Source organism: Choristoneura fumiferana, chromosome 6 (genome assembly GCF_025370935.1).
Source record: "Choristoneura fumiferana chromosome 6, NRCan_CFum_1, whole genome shotgun sequence".
Classification (NCBI taxonomy): domain Eukaryota; kingdom Metazoa; phylum Arthropoda; class Insecta; order Lepidoptera; family Tortricidae; genus Choristoneura; species Choristoneura fumiferana.
In genome coordinates this window covers 17,945,214-17,965,758 of record NC_133477.1, presented here as the reverse complement: position 1 = coordinate 17,965,758, position 20,545 = coordinate 17,945,214, and the positions used below count along the sequence as shown (strand labels likewise).

At 37.3% G+C, this 20,545-nt stretch overlaps 2 protein-coding genes across 3 annotated transcripts in view; one reads left to right on the top strand and one right to left on the bottom strand.

Annotated features, from left to right (window-relative positions):
• Positions 1-17,233, bottom strand: part of stv (BAG domain-containing protein starvin) — a 29,031-nt gene extending 11,798 nt beyond the window's left edge. The window contains exons 1-2 of one of the 2 annotated variants that reach the window (XM_074089532.1): positions 17,168-17,233; positions 17,037-17,066 (exon numbers count right to left, since the gene is read on the bottom strand). In XM_074089532.1, the coding sequence (XP_073945633.1) occupies positions 17,037-17,066; positions 17,168-17,218 (81 nt within the window). In that variant the 5' untranslated portion in view covers positions 17,219-17,233. Of the gene's footprint in view, positions 1-1,920; positions 2,072-17,036; positions 17,067-17,167 lie in introns of those variants that run through there. The other variant, XM_074089534.1, reaches the window with a different exon arrangement.
• A 1,808-nt stretch (positions 17,234-19,041) lies between these two features.
• LOC141429257 (uncharacterized) lies at positions 19,042-20,223 on the top strand. Its single transcript, XM_074089538.1, has 3 exons — positions 19,042-19,291; positions 19,389-19,617; positions 20,002-20,223. Exons 1-3 carry the CDS (start codon positions 19,239-19,241, stop codon positions 20,206-20,208), a joined length of 489 nt encoding a protein of 162 aa, XP_073945639.1. The 5' UTR covers positions 19,042-19,238; the 3' UTR covers positions 20,209-20,223.
• Positions 20,224-20,545: the final 322 nt, after the last annotated feature.

The window sequence follows — 20,545 nt, the reverse complement described above, 5'->3', positions numbered from 1 at the left end:
TTACCTGGCATGAAATTATCCTATTCTTTTATCTATAAATTCTTGCAAATCCGAAAGAATTAATAAAAACTTGCAGATAAGACATGTCATAAAATGTTAACACAATGTGCCTAAGAAGCATCAGAAACAATAGGTGGGTGGAGCATAGCTGTAAAGTCGTCAACATATATCAATACAAAAGAAAAAAATATCCTAATATTTAACCGTTTTAATCTGCCTAACCATCACTCAAATGGTTCAGGTAGGTTTTCAATAGCTACTACAGCACTGCGGCATTTAATTTGCTCAGCAAAAGGTCGTTCACCCCTTATAGAAAACGCATTTAGATCACACAATGAAGATGGTATACCTACTAAGGCACGTCCGCATGTGTATTGTAATTTATTTGTAATTGAACTGTAGATAGATATTTTACAATTAAAAAACTGATATACTCGTAACGTGAACAATCATCATGATAATAATGTAGATCGTCCACTGCTGGACATAGGACTCTCTCATGCAAAATGATCGGCTAAATATATATCTACTTTTTTAATATTTGAAAAGTAAACTAGGCTGATACTGCTTTGGAAAGACACGATTTGTTTGAAAATATTGTCAACTATTCGGAAGAAGTTTTCAAGTTTTAGAAATTGTAATAGAGTAACTAAATTAAAGCTATTGCTTTATAAAATTTATGTGATTAAGAAACAATTATTGTTGTGAAATATTTCATGTAGGTACAGTCGAACAAATTGAATCATGATCATGACCCAGGGTGGAACCTTTTATTAATCAATTTTACTACGATTTCCTTGACAAAAGTTTGAGATGTCAACATGACATTAGTAGCAAAAACCCTGGGTCATGATTAAATTTGTTCGACTGTACTTAACGATCGATATTGCATTGTTTTTTTTTTTTTAGTAGAAACTATGTAATCGAGCTTTTCTAAAAAAGAATCAGTAAGTGGAAAAGGTTTAAAGGCTAACCGTTGAAGAATTATACTCATATAATGTACAGAGAAAATATACGCGTATTGAAAACCATTACGTGGAGTGCAATCGCCTAAGACTAAGGGGCTGTTTCACCATCCATTGATTAGCGTTAACCGACGGTTAAATGTGATGCCGTCTACGTCTATTCGAACAAAACCAATATAGACGGCATCACACCTAACCGCCAGTTAACACTAATCAATGGATGGTGAAACAGCCCCTAAGTTATGTATTTTTAATCGCCTGATCTGACACCAATAAACCAATCTATCTTAATCACAGAGAAATCCCAAGTTTACATGAATACTGCATTATGTACCTATTCCAGATGGACTAGTTTGCTGTTGTTTCAGCATCAGTTTGAATAATAGGGCACAGAATAGCGCTCAGAATTCAGAATCGGTTGGAGTCGGAACTCCCAAGGCTAATCGAAACCAGTAAACAACACAACTGGGGCATGCCGAAGCGTGTAGGACGCCGACTGAGTTCTAAATACAGAAGTTTTGGTAAATATTGCGTAATAAATACATGCGAAAATTATTGGCGACCTCAAAAACTCAGGGAAATCGGGTCGACTGAGTAGTATTTCATACGCACGACATTTCAATTTATTAATAGTGAGTAAATCTTACTCTACATTCAGCATGAACACTTTACCAACATTCTTATTAGGTATATTTAGCACATTAGTCAATGTTATGACTAAGAAAGCAGATAATAATATAATAAAGACCTAGCTAATGTCATTCCGCGATCCATTAACGATACTAGAATTCTATATAAAAAACCCACAGGAAAAGAATAAAAACACGATCAAAGCTGAAATGTAGTGTAAACAAAACGTTAAGATATTGGCAGTACCCTGGCGTTACCAACAAAAGATATTTCAACTATTTATAACATGTGATCGTTCGACAGCAGAACGTCTCGGCGTACTCACGTTTCGCTTCATCTCACAATGTCATCGTCTGGTGATTCAGTTGTTGACAAATGTTCTATCCCCCGAAGGTTTGACTCTCGAACTAGACACTACACAATCCTTTTATTCCTCGCTTGGAACACCACTCACTCGGCCAGCTCTGCGTTTCGTTTTGTATGTACTGTGGGTGGTTGCCACGAACCACCGAAATAGAACTTTTGGAATAACTCTACACAAATTATATTGCCTGCGTCACTCCGTAAAGAATACTAGACGGATGAAGATCAAGAGCGGATATAAGCCGCTCTGAGTATGAGCTCGGTGACCGATTTCATGAAAACTAAACGATTGCCAAGAATGCAGTAGAAAGTGTCGTTGCATATCTTTCTAGGTGTCTAGGAGACCAAATTTGAGGCAATGCCATTTAACCCTTTTCCAGGCCCCGCGAATTTAGATACGCTACCACAGAATAAATCACAGTTTTATATTGTTAACCTATGAGGGATTAATTTAAAAACTAATAATATTTTTAACGATTTCAATTGATTTTTACCATATTGTAAATTTAGTAAGGTCGAATATTTGTGTTCAAATCAAAACAGAAACACGGCACTGCGCTCCAAAACCCGTATAACCGATGTGGGTGTCAAGACCGCTAAGCTGAAGTGAGACTGGGCTGGACATGTCTGCCGCATGCATCCAGACCGATGGTCGCGAATCGTTACCGAATGGATTCCGAAGGATGGCCAAAGGAGCAGAGGCAGACCCAAGAGGAGATGGCGGGACGACCTGAGCGCTTTTCAGCTCGATTGGCAGGTGCATGCTCATGATAGGGAAGAGTGGCGAAAGAAAGGGGAGGCCTTTGCCCAGTAGTGGGACATATTACAGGCTACAGAAAAAAAAAGTGTACATTTATGCGGTAGCTATATGCACAATGCCTGGAAAAGTGTTAAACTAAACTAATTCGAGTTACACACATTAAGGTGTCTTCTCATGCGTCGTTTGTTCGAACAATCTTTCATGTCGACAGCGCATTTGCACAAAAGCTAAATGGCTTCCTTCCTATAGAGTCGTAGTAGAAGGGAGTCCTTGAAGCCAGCCTGAATCATTAGCACCCACGTGCTCTGAGCACATTGCAAGCCATTGGTCGGAATTGTAAGTCGGAGAGTCTATTCTACTGCATCATTGCAGCGTGGGTGCATCGATTAGGGCTACCTCAGTGGAATAACACGGCTGATGTATGCGTTTGGATTCTCTTCCTACATTCATCATATCATAATGCTTGTGGAAATTTTATTTCAGCATCGTAAACTTAAAACTAACTATATGATCATTGACTAAGAAGAGGTATATACTTATTTTACAACTAGCTGTTGCCCGCGGCTCCGTCTCCATAGTATTTGTTTATCGCTATCCTGCGGGAACTACGCAATTTTCCGGGATAAAAACTATCCTATGTCCTGTGTCCTTATGTCTTATGTCCTTCCCCGGGATTCAAACTATCTGTATACCGAATTTCATCTAAATCGGTTCAGCGGTTTACAGACGTGATTCAGTAACAAACATCCAAACATCTTCACAAACTTTCACATTTATAATATTAAGTAAGAAGTAAGATACATTTTTCTGACGTCAATTCTGTATTTCGTAACCCTCATATTTTTCCTTATGTTTATTCTACTCCTCTAATCTTCATCATTTACAAACGCCTAATAAATAATATTAATTGTTCATCTGTAACAACCCTAAATCAATTATTCGGCTGAACAACTAACGCTAACGATAATAAATCTGTATGTAATTGTTCTTGTTATCAGAACATACTATGTTGCACAGTATTCCCGCGTATATCTATTAAAAACTGGAGCGTAAGTAAATCAAACTGCGAATACTGCGATGGATGTGTTTGACAGTCACGTGTCACGCGGCGTTGTCATAGGAAGATTAATTAGCATTAGGCAACTACTTAACACGTGCGTCTTAAGTGACACAACGTCTGTGACTTTTTAGTTCTTACTCCTATGCCAGGGACACGTATTTGTGACTGCTGTGGGATATGCGCTATGCCTAGCGTAAGAGCTTAGTGGATCGCATTCAGCTCCGGCAACGTTCCGCTAAGCCCTTACGCTATGCCAGCCTTTAGGAGGTACGAATTATTTTGACACGACATGCGTGACACACTGGCATAGGAGTAGAGAACTAAACAGTTACAGACGTTGCTTCACTGGCACCGGAATGTATTACGTCTGTCTGTGACACGTATACGTGTCACTGGCATAGAAGTGAATGTTGTGGGATATGCGTAGGCATAGCGTAAGAGCTTCGTGGATCGTTGCCTAGGCCGAACGTGTTAAACGTAAACCTTTATCCATCTGTTTGATAGAGTTCTGAGGCCTTATTCTTCTTTCTGTCACACGGTATACAATACAATGAGGATAGAAAGAGATGAATGCGATAAAGAACCTAAGCGCGTGTGACAATACGACCTCAAATCTGCAATAGTCTGACTTTTCTGAGTACCTAACTAGTTTGGGTTTTAAAATCCATTAAGAAAACACAGACACATTTATATAATATGTATAGGTTCACTAAAATATAACAAAGTAAAAGTCTATTATAATGTATTGGGTACGCGCAAAATTAAATTTAGCCTTTTGCAATGGGGAAATAACGACACACACACAACTTCGCCTGATATGTCACTCTAAAAGTATATACATATTTACAAGTCACGCAAGTGTGAAATTATCCCACTTATTTAAGCGATCCAAAGGGCGCGGCGCTGGCGATTACAAACGGACGCAGGGCGATGATTTAGCATAAAATGCGGCAGCGTTATTATAAACCTTTAGACGCAGTCGCAGCAGATCAAGCTGGGCCTGTTTCACCGCTTTTCCTCAGCCGTTCTCTGCTTAATCCGACAAACGTCGCTTTTATATTAATTTATTTATTTCATTGATCTCGGAAATAGCTTTAACGATTTCGATGAAATGTGCTCTGTGTAGTTTCTGGACGCAAACAATCCATCTGGCTCAGTCTTAAATATTTCTGCGAAAACACGTATTTTCTAGTTTTCGTGCGGTTTCTTGACATTCATTAAATAAACAAAATAAAATAATATATATTTATAAATCAATATCCAGAGATGGACCTATGTCCATAGTCTTTTTACATAGTTTACATAGTTCCATAGCTCCCGCGAGATAGCTGTTAAAATAATGCTACGGAAAAAAACACAGGCAACAGCTAGTAAATTATAAATGAGTCACAACTTTAACTCATCAATTTTTAATTCAAATTCAAATTAACTGTATTTGTCAGAATACAGTAAAAAATACATTGGTCTTGTCATAAACAAGGAGCTCTAGTGAACCTCGGTAGCGGTCTAGACTAGAGTAGAAGAGCACTTTTAGTTTCTGACTACTGTTCCATTTTGTTTGCGTAATAGGTAAATGTTGAAGGCTACGTATATGTGGCTCTACACACACTCTCGACGCTGTAGAATCTAGTAAACTAGCAAGCCTTTTCTAGGCAGTCTTAGCAAACCCTTGTCATTGTCGCAGAGTTCCCTAGTTAACGAGGCTACAACCGTTGATAGAGAAGAGACAACACTGCGAAAATCATTGTATCAACATTGAGAATTTAATTTATCTTATAGAACACTAGTTTCCCGCGACTCCGATTGTGGCGAATTCGTTTATCGCTATCCCGCTGTACAATCATTACCAGGGTCTCAATTTTCATAGCACATTTCATATTTGGTTCAGCAGTTTCAGGCGTAAAGAGTTCGGTCAGACAGGTTTACTTTCTCATTTTTAAGATTAGTGTGGAACTATTAGTTGATAGTGGTATATACGCTCATATTTGGGACGCAGACATGGCATTTATACATAAACTAGGAACTGCTTCTATTGTTAACCCTTTTCCAGGCATAGTGCATATAGTGACCACATAAATGTACACAAATATTCGACCTTGCTACATTTACAATATGGTACAAAATCAATTGAAGTCATTAAAATTTACATTTTTTTTTTAAATAAATCCCTCAGGTAAACAACATAAAACTTTGATTCATTTTGTAGTAGGTAGCTTTCATAAATTAGCGGGGCCTGGAAAAGGGTTAAAGTACATTGGTGAATTGTGATACATTTTTGAGTACTTTATCCTCTCTGATTATATGTCGTCATGAGATCACGACTATAAACAAACAGGGAAAACGTAGATAATCTTGAACATGATCGTGTCAACAATTGTGTATTGAACATGACGACATATCTACTTAGGAGTTTGTGTTATTGTAACAATAGGATTTTCCTAACCATGCCAACTTGTATTGTCCTTTTAAAGAAACAGTATTTTAATTTAACAGAAGATAAGTTTATAACACATTCGGCCCCTGTGACACAACGTCTGTGACTTTTTAGTTCCCGTTCCCATTTTAGTTTAGAGTTGCCGGGGCCGGCCGAACCTGTAAGGGTTCGTTTATTTTAATGAAAGAACAAAACTGCAAAATAAAGATATTTGAAAAAAAAAATTTTTTTTTTCTACCTTTTGGAAAATAAAAATATAAAACTAAAGTTTACATTTGTTTTTGGCGGGTTTGGTTCGGTTATTACCATGTTTGTTAAGATTAACTTAATCGATTTATGCCATAAAAATATAGGACGTGATTTTATAAAAGTACTTGTAGGTACTATTATTTACTGTGCTATATGGTGTGACAAGTGTATTTTCAAAAATAATTTATATTTTATTTTAGTAATATAATAATCCTATCTTTTGGCGTTCCCACTGTTTTATTTCTTTCCAAATGACATTATATTTTTTATATGTTCAGAAGCCTATGTAGCTCATCTAAATTGTTCTCCTTAAATTAGAATAAAATAACTGAACTATTGCGCAACAATCGATCGTGCTATATTAAGCACATTAGCAGATAAATTGCAAGTTCCCAGCACTCGCACTAATGGCATGTATGAAACGTGGATATTTTTAAATGCTCTTTCAAATTAATCTATCTTTGATTTGGTATGTAGGCTATACCACTGTACTGGAATGTTGGCTTGGATAATGAAACTTTAGCACGCAATTTTAAAGTTCGTGTCGTTCAACTAAAGGAACGGTGCTAGCTCATTCGAGCGTTTATTCCGTATAATTTTCGTGGGCACATTTTTGTTGACATGGTAGAAGATTCTCTTACAGTTTCCAGGTTACCTAGTAGACGCACAGGACGTCAAAAAAATAATCGAAAATGTCATCGAATTCTACGGCCCATTAATAGAAAAAAATGACCACGGAAATGGGGCGGTTTAAACGCTCGAATAATGAAATGACCCTGATATGGTATCGAGATTATGTTATTGACACGTACTCGCGATTCAACTGCTATCATACTGTACTATTACTTATTCTGTGCTGCTATTAGGATTGGATTTGCTTACACTTTACTCGTTAAAATGACGATTTCCCAGTTTCCAGATGTAAATGTGTGTTTCCTGAAACGCTACGATATTTGAATCTCTGAGAATCACGCACATTTATTTAGTAAAATACCTGCGTTCTCCAGGGCAGATGCAATTTTCCCGAAATCAAAGTTCATCCAAAAACAAGTTTGATACGTAAAAAATGGCAAAAAATAGTTAAGATCGGATCCTTTGTCAATCTAGGTTTATATTTAGTATACGATACAGGCTGACTGATTAGGATTGATGAGCAGGGTCGGAAAAACGCCAGTTATTTTCAAAACTTAACTTCCGCTTTTTATACCAGACCAGACGATGACTTGAACGATTTTGAAGAAACTTACTTACTGTGTGGCTTTCGAGGACGAACTATCGATCTAGCTTGGTCCTTTCTCTGGGTAATCGCATATTTTCGAGCTTATCCTACTTAATATTAATATTTAATACAATTTAATATTAATATTATATTATAGTATATTATTTTTAAAGTTTGTATGGATGGATGTCTGGAAGACTCTTTCAAGCAAAAACTACTGAACGGATTTCCATGAAATTTGGTAAATTTAGTAATATATACCCTACATTAACATATAGGTTACTTTTTATCCCGATATTCCGACAGGATAGGGATAAAATCTTGAAATAACAACCGCTGGGTTTAGAGTCATTAAATTTGTTATATAGGTAGCTGAAGTTCTAGAACAAAATAACACACAGTTAACTTTTTATCCCGATATTCCCACGGGATATGGATAAAATCTTGAAATTTCAACCGCTGGGTTTTGAGTCTTGAAATTTTGGACAGTTGTTCTTATATAAGTAACACAACCTCAATGAAGATCACGATATAAATTTTGGGATTTCCCAGGGGAATTTTGTAAAATCCCGGAATTTCATTTGTAACTACCAGATCGAATAGTTTACGCGTGCGAAGCCGTGGGTAAACTCTATAGTCTATAATATTTATTATTGTAAGTTTCACGTTTTTCAAATTGACAATTTCGGTAGCTTTGTTATCAGCGTGGTGGTTCGCGGTATAGTCTTGCAAACTGAGGTCTTGAGTTCATAATTATCTAGGTCGGACACGCACGAGTTCAACAGAACATTGCTGGCGGAGCACAATGCATGTGACCACATCACCTCATTCAACTTTTCACCGCGTATTAAAAAAAAAAAAAAACTAAGTGATACTTAGAGAATGTACCACTACCACCTACTGCCAAACCACCGCAAACAGGCACGGCACTTTATAATTAATTGGATCTAGTTACCGCTCGATCAAACTTTTTAGGGAAACGAGTAGAGTTCAGTAGACCGATAAAAGTGCTATAAAATAAATTCCATTGCCAGACGTTCAATCGGCCTGAAAATGGGATATTCCCGTTATGACGTCATAGGTACCGGGACATTTCAGTGAGTCGTGTCGATTTCATACTTGTTTCATGCGTGCGACGAAACTTAAACAGAATCATTATTTAACTTTGAATGGCTGGCTACGGGATTCTCCACAGAGTACAATATAGGATTGTGTATTGGACTCAGTAAAGGACTCGTAGTGTGCTATGCAGCTCTATCTTAGCAGTGGAGTAACTAATAAAGCAAAACAGGGTACCTAAGTAAAGCAGCAGTTTATAAATCAAAAACTGAAGTGCGAAGAAGATGATCTTACCATCAGGAGACCCACATGCTCGTTTACCATCCAGTCGAATAAAAAAAAAGCTCTATGATTACTTGAAATTTTAGATTTTTTAAACTATTTCTGCACGAAGAAGTGTCGTTCGGTCGACAGCTAGCCGAAACCATCGTCAGTCGGACGGCAAAATAAAATTACTTAATAAGACGGGTGACATAGCTAACAATGACTTCAGTTTACGAGACATAATATCAGTGCAACATTTGGACACAATAAAAGGTAATTGTCATTTAAATGATGGCGGTCGAATCTATCGCTCGAGCGCGGAGAATCGATCGGTCGCCGGTAATTTGTCTGGTTTAATAATTGCCCTTCAACCTTGTGGACAACTACCATATGCAATCAGCATTATGTATTAAATACGTGAACATGAGCTTGAAGCTACGAAACTTAGTAAACTTAATCGTTCATTAAGTAATTGCAAATGTTAGAGCATCGAGGGACCATTATTGAAATCCGCCGAAAACTTATTAGGTCGAACTTTTTTGCAATACCTACTAAATTAAATACTGCTAAGTGGTTACACTTATGTATTTAAAAAATAACCGATTTTATGTAACGTTAAATTGTTATCCATCAGTATCAGGCCATGTTATCTATAACCAATAAGTAATGTGTTAAAGACAGACAGAACGTTTGTCATTTTCAACACAAAACCTAAGGTTACTGTTTAAAGTAGCTTGATAAATTAATTAATAATCTGGCTACTTTGGGCTTAAACGCAACAATTTAAACGCAGATTATTATTTTTCCTTCTCCTTAATCTAAAACTTTTATACACTACAACGTAACGTAGGATTAATACATTCAGAAGACAGAAACAGAAACTAACCAATATGTGGGTTGACATCTTGGTAAGGTCATTCTTAGATAGTCCAATTAGAAATTGATTTATTTCTTTACTGTTTTATAGCAGATTTTGCGGATATATTATAATTATGATAAAGGACTTGTTCAAAAAACAGCCCCGATAAATAATAAGTTGGTCTTGTTGGTCCCCCAGCCAGTTTCATGTACGTAAGTACCTATTTAAAGTGAATTAATCCTATTAGCGAATGAGAATGACTAATCACAGGGCAATTAAGAACTACTTAAATAAGGTGGTACTATGGTTAAAACGGCCAAAGCAGAAGCAGACCTATAATAATGGTGGATGGTCAAACGCAATCAGAGCCTAGCATGCATTTGTAATAAGATATTTAAAGATGTCTCAGTTGTTTGGAAAGCTGTGGATGAGACTGGCACAACCCGCGCAAAGTCGGAAAGAAAGAGAAACGCATACCAACCAACCAACAACCAACCAACAGTGGGTGGGTCAACCCAACCATCACTTCATCATCATTTTTCCTCCATTAGAGCCCTTGTGCTTGTGCCTGCCAAGCATCAACAGATATTCTTGCACTTCGACTTCTGGTCGGAGAGTGCGGGTGGAATTCAAAAAGTTAGAGAAAATATAGGATGAAATTGTAAAATTAACCATACAATTGTATGAGTAAATGCAATTCAATGTGAATCAACTTCTTAGTCTGCACTCATGAATATGAAAATACCTAAATAGTGGCGCATCTTTTGCTTGAAGTTTACAGCATATCGGTTTATTTAAGACGGCAATTGTTTTAAACAGTGATTTGATAGGTAGGTACAGCAACAATAATTTATTTAGAACAGATATGCATGTATGTAAAGTAATGTATACTCCTGAGACGCTTCACGGTCCGTCGGTTTGTCTTCTGTCACAAGCTATAACTATATACTAAAGGCGAGTTGATTTTAATTCAAAGGACAAAAACTGATGCGATGGAGCATGAAGGAAATCAGACAGTACAAAATTGTATGTTTTCATTATGACTGATCGAATTTCATTGGCCTGGTATATAAGAATTAATGTATCCACTAACAAAACTATGAATTTAACCGGAATCAAACATTATTATTATTATTAATTTATCATTAATATTACTTAAGCTCTCGTGGGAAAAGTTTGATAATTGTGTCGGAAACTAAATTAAATTAAAAATATCGTAAGATATTTTCGTCGTCGTGTACGCACTCACCTATGAAAAAGATGTTCCGATAAGATCGAAACTAGTCGGACCGTTCCTGACTTATAAATACTAATAATCGTGAGTTGAACCGTTTAATTTTGTTATAAAACCTTTCTTCCAAACAGTCAAAAAGTTTACGCTTACAGTTAGTTTAATTTCAGGTAATTTATATTATTTATTGATTGCGAGGCAGCAGGCCTCCCACCAGGTGGACTGACGACATCACTAGAATTGCGGGTAACCGGTGGATGCAAGTGGCGAGTTGTCGTTCATTGTAGCGTTCTAAGGAGGAGGTCTTTGTTCAGCAGTGGACGTCTTCTGGCTGATGATGATGATGATGATGATGATATGATATTATTGATACGAACTTTACCATATGTAACGAGATTAAGACCGAACGACAATATGTAGGTACATAACAAATTGAATCATCCAATTTACTCATTAATCAATGCGATTATTTTATGTTACCGCCTGAACCTAATGTTTTCATTTTGACTCATTCGATGTGTGGAACGAATAATTCGTTTCGCAATCATTGTGTTAAATACATAATGTTTTATTTACATTCAGAAATTAAGTTTTAATTTCAAACATTTATTAGAATACGTGCCCGCGAACCCGCGATGTCTGTGTGGAATACAAAAAAGTTGTATGGGAGCGGGAAGTACTTTTTTTTTTATAAAAGCCAGATAAAAGCAGATTAAGTTGATCATTAAATTAGCGGGAACAAATACACAGAAAATTAAATACCTAGTTTGTTTTGTTTTGTTGTTTGGTAACTCATATACTTTCATTATGCATTAGTTACAGGCTTATTTTGATACTAGTGTTTACCCGCGGCTTACAAAATGAATGAATTTAAATTTAGAAATTTTAAAAATTCACGTATGAATTCCCGAAAATTAAATCGTGGTTTTCGTTGACGTTACATTAATAACAATCATGTCAAATGTCAGGACTCTTAGCCCAGCGTTGTTATTCAAGATCAATTCATGACTCTAAGCCCAGCGGTTGTTATTTCAAGATTTTATCTCTATCCCGTGGAAATATCGGAATAAAAACCGGCAAGAGCGTGTCGGACACGTGCCACACGTTGATGCGAGTTAAATTATGTATGGAGTGTAATTTTAACTACAAAACTAAATAGCGGCTTTGACAAGACATCTGTACTCCAAATTTCATTGATATACATCTTGTAGTTTTCGAGTAAAATGCCTGTGACATACGAACCGACGGACGGACAGACAGACAGACAGACAGACAGACAGACGGACTTGACGAAACTATAAGGGTTCCGTTTTTGCCATTTTGGCTCCGAAACCCTAAAAAGTAGCCTATGATTTATTCCAGATGTCCAGCTATCTACAAATCAAATTTCATCCAAATCCGTCCAGCCGTTTCAGCGTGAAGGAGTAACATACAAAATCACACTCACAAACTTTCGCATTTATAATATTAGCAGGATTACGTTGTCAAGAAGCCAGCCAGAATGAAAAGATAAACAAGCGCCAATATTCATCACAGACATAGCTCTTTTCAGTTATTCAAATACCCAGTCATTTGCGTTACAACATTTAAATGAAGTTATTCAGGAACAATAATGATCGTAACGAAGTTTATAAAATAATTGGATGTGTGTGACGCATCTTTATTTTTCAGAAACATACTGATACTGCTAAGTTATTGTGTTACTTTCTGAGTAAATAATAACTAAAACAGCATTGAATAAAGCATCACTTTGCGTAGGTAAAAAGATGTTGTATGCATCTCAAATGCAAACGGCGCGGCAATGTTCGCCTATCATCCCTGACTCAAGAGCACCTCACACAATGAAAATTGCTACAAAAAGGAGACTCACTTGAAGTAGGCAAATGGCTAAACTCAGATATTGATTTTATTCCCAACAAAATTCAAGCGCAAGCTGCGATCTTCGTTTAATTTGTTTATTGATGTGCCTATTTCGCGTATAAATGTAATAGCTCACAGAAACGGAAGTGTGAATCGCTACTACGAACACAATTTAGCCACTTGGTTGGCTACGGTCGAAATAGAGACCAGAGGCCTTATTGTCTAAAGCCGAGTTTAGACTTGCAAGAAAAATCGAATCGTGCAGGTTGCATTACATTGCGAGGCCGTAAAGCCAACGAGTTTGTAGTGGCCAATCGAGCGCCGCAATGTAATGCAAGTCTAAACTCTGCTTAACGCACTTGGAATTGCGATCGTTCTCACCACTTCTTTCTGTCAAACGGTATAGGATGAGTTAGAAAGAGATGGTGATTGCGATCGTGAATGTTAGAGAGTTAGACAATAGCCACTGGTGGCGAACCTCACGAGACCTAAGATAGTAGCAACGATGTTGAACAAAGTGCGAGATAAATAACCAGCCCAGAATGTCAACTCCTTCAGTTGTCGGCTTCAGCACCCACTGGCCACCCACTTATCGCAGCGTGCAGAGCACGTGCAATGACCACAGCAGGGCTACTACGAAACTCGAAGTTCGTGTCGTGCGATCCCTCTCACTCGTATTAAATAGTGCAAGTGTCAGAGGGATCGCACGACACGAACTTCGAGTTACGAGTTTCGTAGTAGCCCTGCTGATCACTGACCACAATTCCAATTATTGTACATCGAACTAATTCATTTGTGTTACGGAAACCGCAGATTTCATTCAAGAGACGATATGCTGCCCATTGAGCACGCCCGTTCATTGACAATAAATTGATTTATGAGCAAGTGTACCTATGGATGGAGCGGGTTCTTGATTTCCGTTAATTTAAACAGATAGCTCAGTTTATTGACGGAAACTACCTGGTAATTAACTTTTTGGTCAAATCGAAAAAAAAAAAAAAATGAGAACGGTTAGATTTATTCGGATTTTTTTCTTTTTTCTTGTGTTATTGTTAGGGAAATGTTTGTATGAAAAGTAATTTACTGGTAAAAATAGGAAAGAGAGCGAGGCCTCGGACATATCCTAGTTATTTTAAAAAATAAAAACAAAAAATAAAATTATTAAGCTACAGTGACAATTGCTATATGCCGACAAAGTACAGTTCACTAGTCAAAACAACAGTACACCGAAAATACTCGATTCCCGCCGGGTCGCCTAAAATTTTTCACGTGACACCGAGTGATGACAACCGTGGCAAAGCTTGTGTATTCACTACTAACTGCAAGATCTACCAAACTCACGCTTCTCTCTCTTCAGGTTGCCTTACGACTAGCCGCTTAAAGGATGTCTAATCTGTTTACTGTACAGTTAATAAATTATTCTTTCAGATGCAAAAAAATATACAGATGCATCGACAATCCCCACTGTATAGAGTTCTGTAGGATCACTCGCTCGCATGTTTATCTATGTGACGTCCGAGTGTCCGTCTGTCACAGTCAATTTTCTTCGACGCTACTGAAAATGATTGAGTAACTTACACATACCTATCATATGTCTGTTGGTGAACCAAAAACAGGTGTGTAACGTAAATAAATGATTTTCAAACATGAGAGCCACTTTTAGGGGGTATATTAGAAAGAAAAATCAATTAATAGTAAATCAATAAAATCAATAGGAACACATCATAGGAATCATTAGGATCACATTGTACAAACAATTTTAGAGACTACTTAACTCAAAAATCTTTTTAATTTAAGATTAAAGCTAAGGTTAATCAAGTTAATTATGCAATTTTTATTGAAATAAACAGTTTAAAGTTTAAGTTTAGTTTAATAATTATAGTGTGATATATTACATACAAGGGCAAATTATGACGACAGGAAATTTTCGTAAGGTCTAACGTGGCACTAGGTAAGTAGCTACTGAGCACTACGGAGTTTAGTTTCAAGACGGCCGCAAATTACTTTTTTGTACGTAGAAACTACCTCGTACTTACTCAGATAATTGGAACGCAAAACAAAGGCTTGGAATGTAAACGACAGCAAACCTCGCTTCTCAGTAACGGCTCAAGGTCACTTAGATAATAAGACTCGACAAATCGCAAAATGGTGTAAAATTAGTTTAGTGTCGCCGCTAATCAACATAATAGATGCGGCGCTGTGATTAATGCTAGTTGCCTGGCATTTGTTTTCAATTTCTGTCATCAGGAGGCGTCCATAAATTAAGTGAGGCATTTAGGGGAGGAAGCCGTAGCTCATCCAATCTCATGTGGGAGAGGAATTTCGGAAATTATCACTTAATTTTTTTGCGAAAAATACATATTTTGAAAAATCTTATATTGCGCGGTAGGTGTTTAAGTAAAACCTGCGCAGGAGTCGACTTTAGGGTCTTAACCGAGGTGAGGGCGGGGCGCGACGCAGACGCACCGCGCGTATCCATAGCAACGGGGCGGCGAGGGGTTGTGACATTCTCACACCTCGCCACCTCGCGCACGGCTCACTGTCACCTTCGAGATCAGCAATTTTAAGTTTCAGTTCATATTTAAATTTTCGTATCAAATTGGAAAACTGAATTAAAACACCACCACGAAGGCAAACGCGTGAAATAATTCATGTCGAGGATACCTTCAGAAAAAGTGAATGATTTCTCTTTCTACCTCTTTTTGTTCACTGTCACTGTAGCATAGGGTATGTAAGCAAAATGGCACAAAAAATCATAGCACAAAGATGGATTCATCCCAACATTTTTTTTTTTTTCCATGTTTCCATACTTAACACATCCAGCCCAAGAATCAGACTGCTGGATTCTCTGTTTGTAGGCGGAAACAATTACATGTGTAGCAATTATGTGGCAGCAGACATGTTAAGTAACCACTCTGTGTTAACCAGGTATGTAACCATTAGTGCAAGTTTAGCCTGCACATACATTTTGTTTTAAAACAAAAATTATGTACTTATACACTTTCTTATTCTCCAAAAAACAAACAAAATGACATAACATTCAATGACTAACATGTAACATCTTTAGACTACATGTTTGGAACAAAACCAAAAATTAAATTAAATAAACAAAACAAAATTCAAACTGACCTCAAGCTGTTAGGGGCCACTCGGGAGCACTAGTGTCTAGTGTTAGCAGGCATCAACCGTCCTGTGGAAGACCACCGCATCAGAAAACATACAACCACTTGCAAATAAAACACAACATTCCACCACATAATATGGTGAGAGGGATGCAGCTATATGTTAGATAAAGCCATGATTATCTCACTCTAGCACAACGGTCTCAGAACTATTTCGCTGGTCATTAGCTTCTCTTTTATGTCTTAAGGGGTTTCAAGGGGATCTTCGACAGCATACATAAATAAAAAAGAAGTAAATTTGATACCCATATTTTGGAAAAACTTTTCATATAAAAAATATCTTTCTCAAATAAAGTACCATCAGACTTTAATTATCAAATCTAAATGGAACGAGGCCGTATTGCCTAACGTTTCTGACGCTCGCGATCGCAATCAAATGAAAGATTTCGCATACAAAAACTTTCATTTGATTCCAATAGCGAGCGCCAGAAACGTTCAGAAACGTTAGGCAATACGGCCTCAGGTCAAAATGTAAATTGCTACTGAAAGTTCAGTCCGCAAAGGGCCTAACAATGTTAATATGACAGAGTTCCAAAGGGGTCCACAGAACTACATGATGGACCGTGAATATTAGGCTTAAGTCAACATAGCGTCATAATCCTCAGAGGTTATACACAGTCAAGTACACACACAGTTGGGTGGGTGCCAAAAATGTTGTTGCACAGATGAAACATGCGAAAATGAAAATCATCAAACCAAAACATTTTCTAATCACCAGACACGGAAAAATTCAACTAGGTTAACTAACGCAGGTAAGTTTTCCCGACTGCATCCAAGGTCATCATCAAGGATACAAAATAGTGACAAGATTGGCGATACCATACGTTAGAAAAATAGTAGTCAGCGCATGACAAAAAATGTGTGGTTAAAAGATATCGAGTAACACTGCAACGACACTTACGAAACTGTTTCCTCTCAGCGGCATTTTAGTCTAAAATTAAAAAAACGCACTTTCTAAAGTCAAGTATTAATTAGAAAAACCAGAAACACTCGATACACAAACAAAATATGTAAAACTGAGCTTGGAATTGCCTTTTGCCTCGGCGATCTAATGTTGCTCGCTTGCTTGCTGCTTTGCTGCATATAGGTAGGTATATAAAAAATTTGACAGCTTACAGCAGTCAGAGTTCGTTTCTAGAACAATCACATGAATAAACCCATAATGATGCAAGCCATAGCAATTAAAAATGACAGGTAACTAATTATTTTAGAATCCAACCATACGGAATAAAACCTAATTCAAGGCTCATTTAGTACGCTATTTACTAAAATATGTAACAAAAAATAATCTCAGAAATTGTAAACCAACGCAATGAACAAAACGCAAAGAAGCGTTTTTCAGGCGAAAACTTGAAATGTTTTTTAGTTAAACCCATGTTAAACCGGTACGAAGATTTAATAAAAATATTTAATATAACATAAAAAAATGTTAAAATCAACGCAGATGCTTTGTTCGTGCCTGCGCCGTATAATTCAAAACAAGCACATTTTTTTATCAATTCTTCATAGTTTAGTGTCTTCATAGAAAAAATACTCGCATTGTCTCTGACGGTTCGATTATAGAAAATGACGGGTGACACTTTCCGGCCCGGATGATACCAACATGGAAATACCGACCCTGTGTTTCGTGCACACGCCCATAGAAGCTTATGGTATAGTTTCTATGAGCGTACACGAAAAATAGGGTCGATATTTCCATGTCGGTATTATCGGGCCGGGAAAGCGTGTCACCCAAATGACAGCTTCCACGTCCCCGCACCTTGTACCGCCTCATTCTTGTCACTTGTCATGTTGTCATTGTCAATACCAACGACAACGTTCATTAGTATCTCTGACAATCTCTGTGGTATCTCTTATTAGTCTGTGTTCATTAGGTTGGAACCAAATGCAGTCGCTCGACGCTCGTTTCCAATGTCAAATCTGGTCAAGTGACATTTGGCGATAAAGCTGAAAATGTTGAGCTTTATCGCTAGAGAAGAAAAAACCTGTTCAATTTCAGCAAAAATGTGTTTTTTTTTTCATTCACTACATTTTTTTATTTACCACTGCCACGACTGCTACTAAATGAGATTAAGAAATCAGCTTCCAAGGCCAAGATCAATCCTGCAAGAAGCCATCTAGTCGCTGCTGCTCGACGCGGTGACTTGACGCTACTTTTTTGAGTCGCGGGAAAATCAAAAATCACCTTCGAAATGGGGTCACGTGACTAGATTTATCGCTGCAAACGAACGACTAGCGATTGCATGTGGGGGCACCCTTACGGTTTCAAAGTTGATCGAATGAAGTTTTGCGTTGATTAATTACCGTAGCTTATCATCTCAACGGTTGGAGGTGTAATAATAGCTTGCAATTATCTACAATAGGTGCTGTGTTGTGAGTTAAATGGGAGTTGTGATAGTAGGCAAAAGGACGTCCATTTGTATAGGTTTCCAAAATCCGAGACAGGACTCGATAAATGGTTAGATCGTTTAAATTGCGAGAGATTACGAATTACGTCTTCAACCTAACAGTGAGATCGGTGCAACATAATAAATAAAATCCTAAAAGGCACAGATGTGATTCGTCTTCAAAATGAGGTTATATCACCTATGCAAGCGAGCGAAAAAATTTAACACGAGATTAAGAAATAAAAAAGTGCAAAAATAATAGTTTTTTCTTGTCCCAGGATTTTAAATAAATAATGAATGTACCGAATACGAAGCCACAAATCTTTTTTGGCATAACAGACGATGTCATAGCCCCAAGAATTTCTCAAGATTTTAAAAAAAAGTAACTGTCAAAATCTATAAGCGATATTCATATGGCGGTTTTATTTCAATGGAAGTTATCCGTCTGAACGTTAGTTCTCTGAGTACTCTGTGACTGTTATTGTCATTTATTATTTATTAAAAAAAAATGAAGATACACTACGCGATAGACACTGCAGGGCTACTAGGAAACTCGTAACTAGAAGTTCGTATCGTACCGTCCCTCTCGCTCTCGTATTAAATAGTCGTAGTAGTAAAGTGTCAGAGGGCCGCACGACACGAACTTTGAGTTTCGGGTTTCGTAGTAGCCCTGCAGTATACAGTATTTATAGGGAGTTTGTTTTGTTTGCTTGGCTATGATCGTCCACTGCTGGCGGCAAACTTCTTTGCATTGGTTACGTTCTTCAATGTAAGTAATTATAGTTACAATACTATTGAACTTAGTAAAATCATCGTACCACCTTCAAATTTGTTTTTAACTAATGCACCAAATTTGATAAACCTAGAATGCCGCGTGTAACTGCTGCTACGGGCAACAAGACTTTGCAAAGTAAAACAAAGAAAAATAATTTAAAGCTAGACGAAGAAGATACTAAATTGAACGTGAAAACGGAGCCCGTGGAGGCATATTTCGATGAAGAAAAGAAAAGTATTACCCTAGATTTGAGCAAATTTAAATTTGACAAGAAACCCCATATTAAGATTGAATTTGAAAATGATTCACCGGTTAAAGAGGTTTGTATCTATTTACCTTTTAGTTTGTTAAGTTGCGTAGACGCAGCTTATTTATCAAAAATCTTAAAAAACATATGATATCAGTACGACGTTAGTTAGTACTGCTGGGCTATTACGAAACCATATCGTACCTACCGTCCCTCTCGCTGTCAGAGGGGACCGCACGACACGAACTTCGAGTTTCGTAGTAGCCCAGCTGTTCTGCCAGTGAAAATTAGACCTTATGGAAAATGCTGGTTACGCAGTATTGCAGTATCACCGACTAATACAAATTTCATGTGGGCCAAAGTAATTCTCCATTGGGTCAAAGTAGCCTGATGAGTATGTAATTAAATTATGTGTTCATAATTAAATTAACATTAAAATTTGTTTTAACTTCTTCAGGAGCCAAAAGGCCTCTGGGAACCACCACACTGGCGAGACTTCCTTCTGAATCTGAGGAACATGAGGGCCAATGCAGATGCCCCGGTGGATACCATGGGTTGTCACATGTCAGCTGATCGAAGTGCACCTCCACATGTAAGCACACTTTCTCTATCTCATCATATGTCAGGAACTGCCTTGATCATCAATGTGAGAAAAAAGGCCTAATTTATCCTACTTAATTCTTTTAAGGCCTAAATTTTCTTCTCTCTAACTCTAAGAGGATGCTTGTGCCTGCGGTCTGATGTATTCCAATAGGCTGAGATGATGATCCTGATGATGACATTTTTCTTATATACACATCAGGGAGTATGAGTAAAAAAACATTACTAAACAAATAAGAACTAATGTAAATCTTTTCAAGCTCTCCACTCCACTTTAAATATGTATTGCTTTTTGCTTAATTTATGATTCTCATTGTTACCCGCATTTATCATTCATTTCAGATAGTAAAGGTACCAGCATTTAATATCCTTGATGCTGTCGAGTCAAACAAAGGATCAGG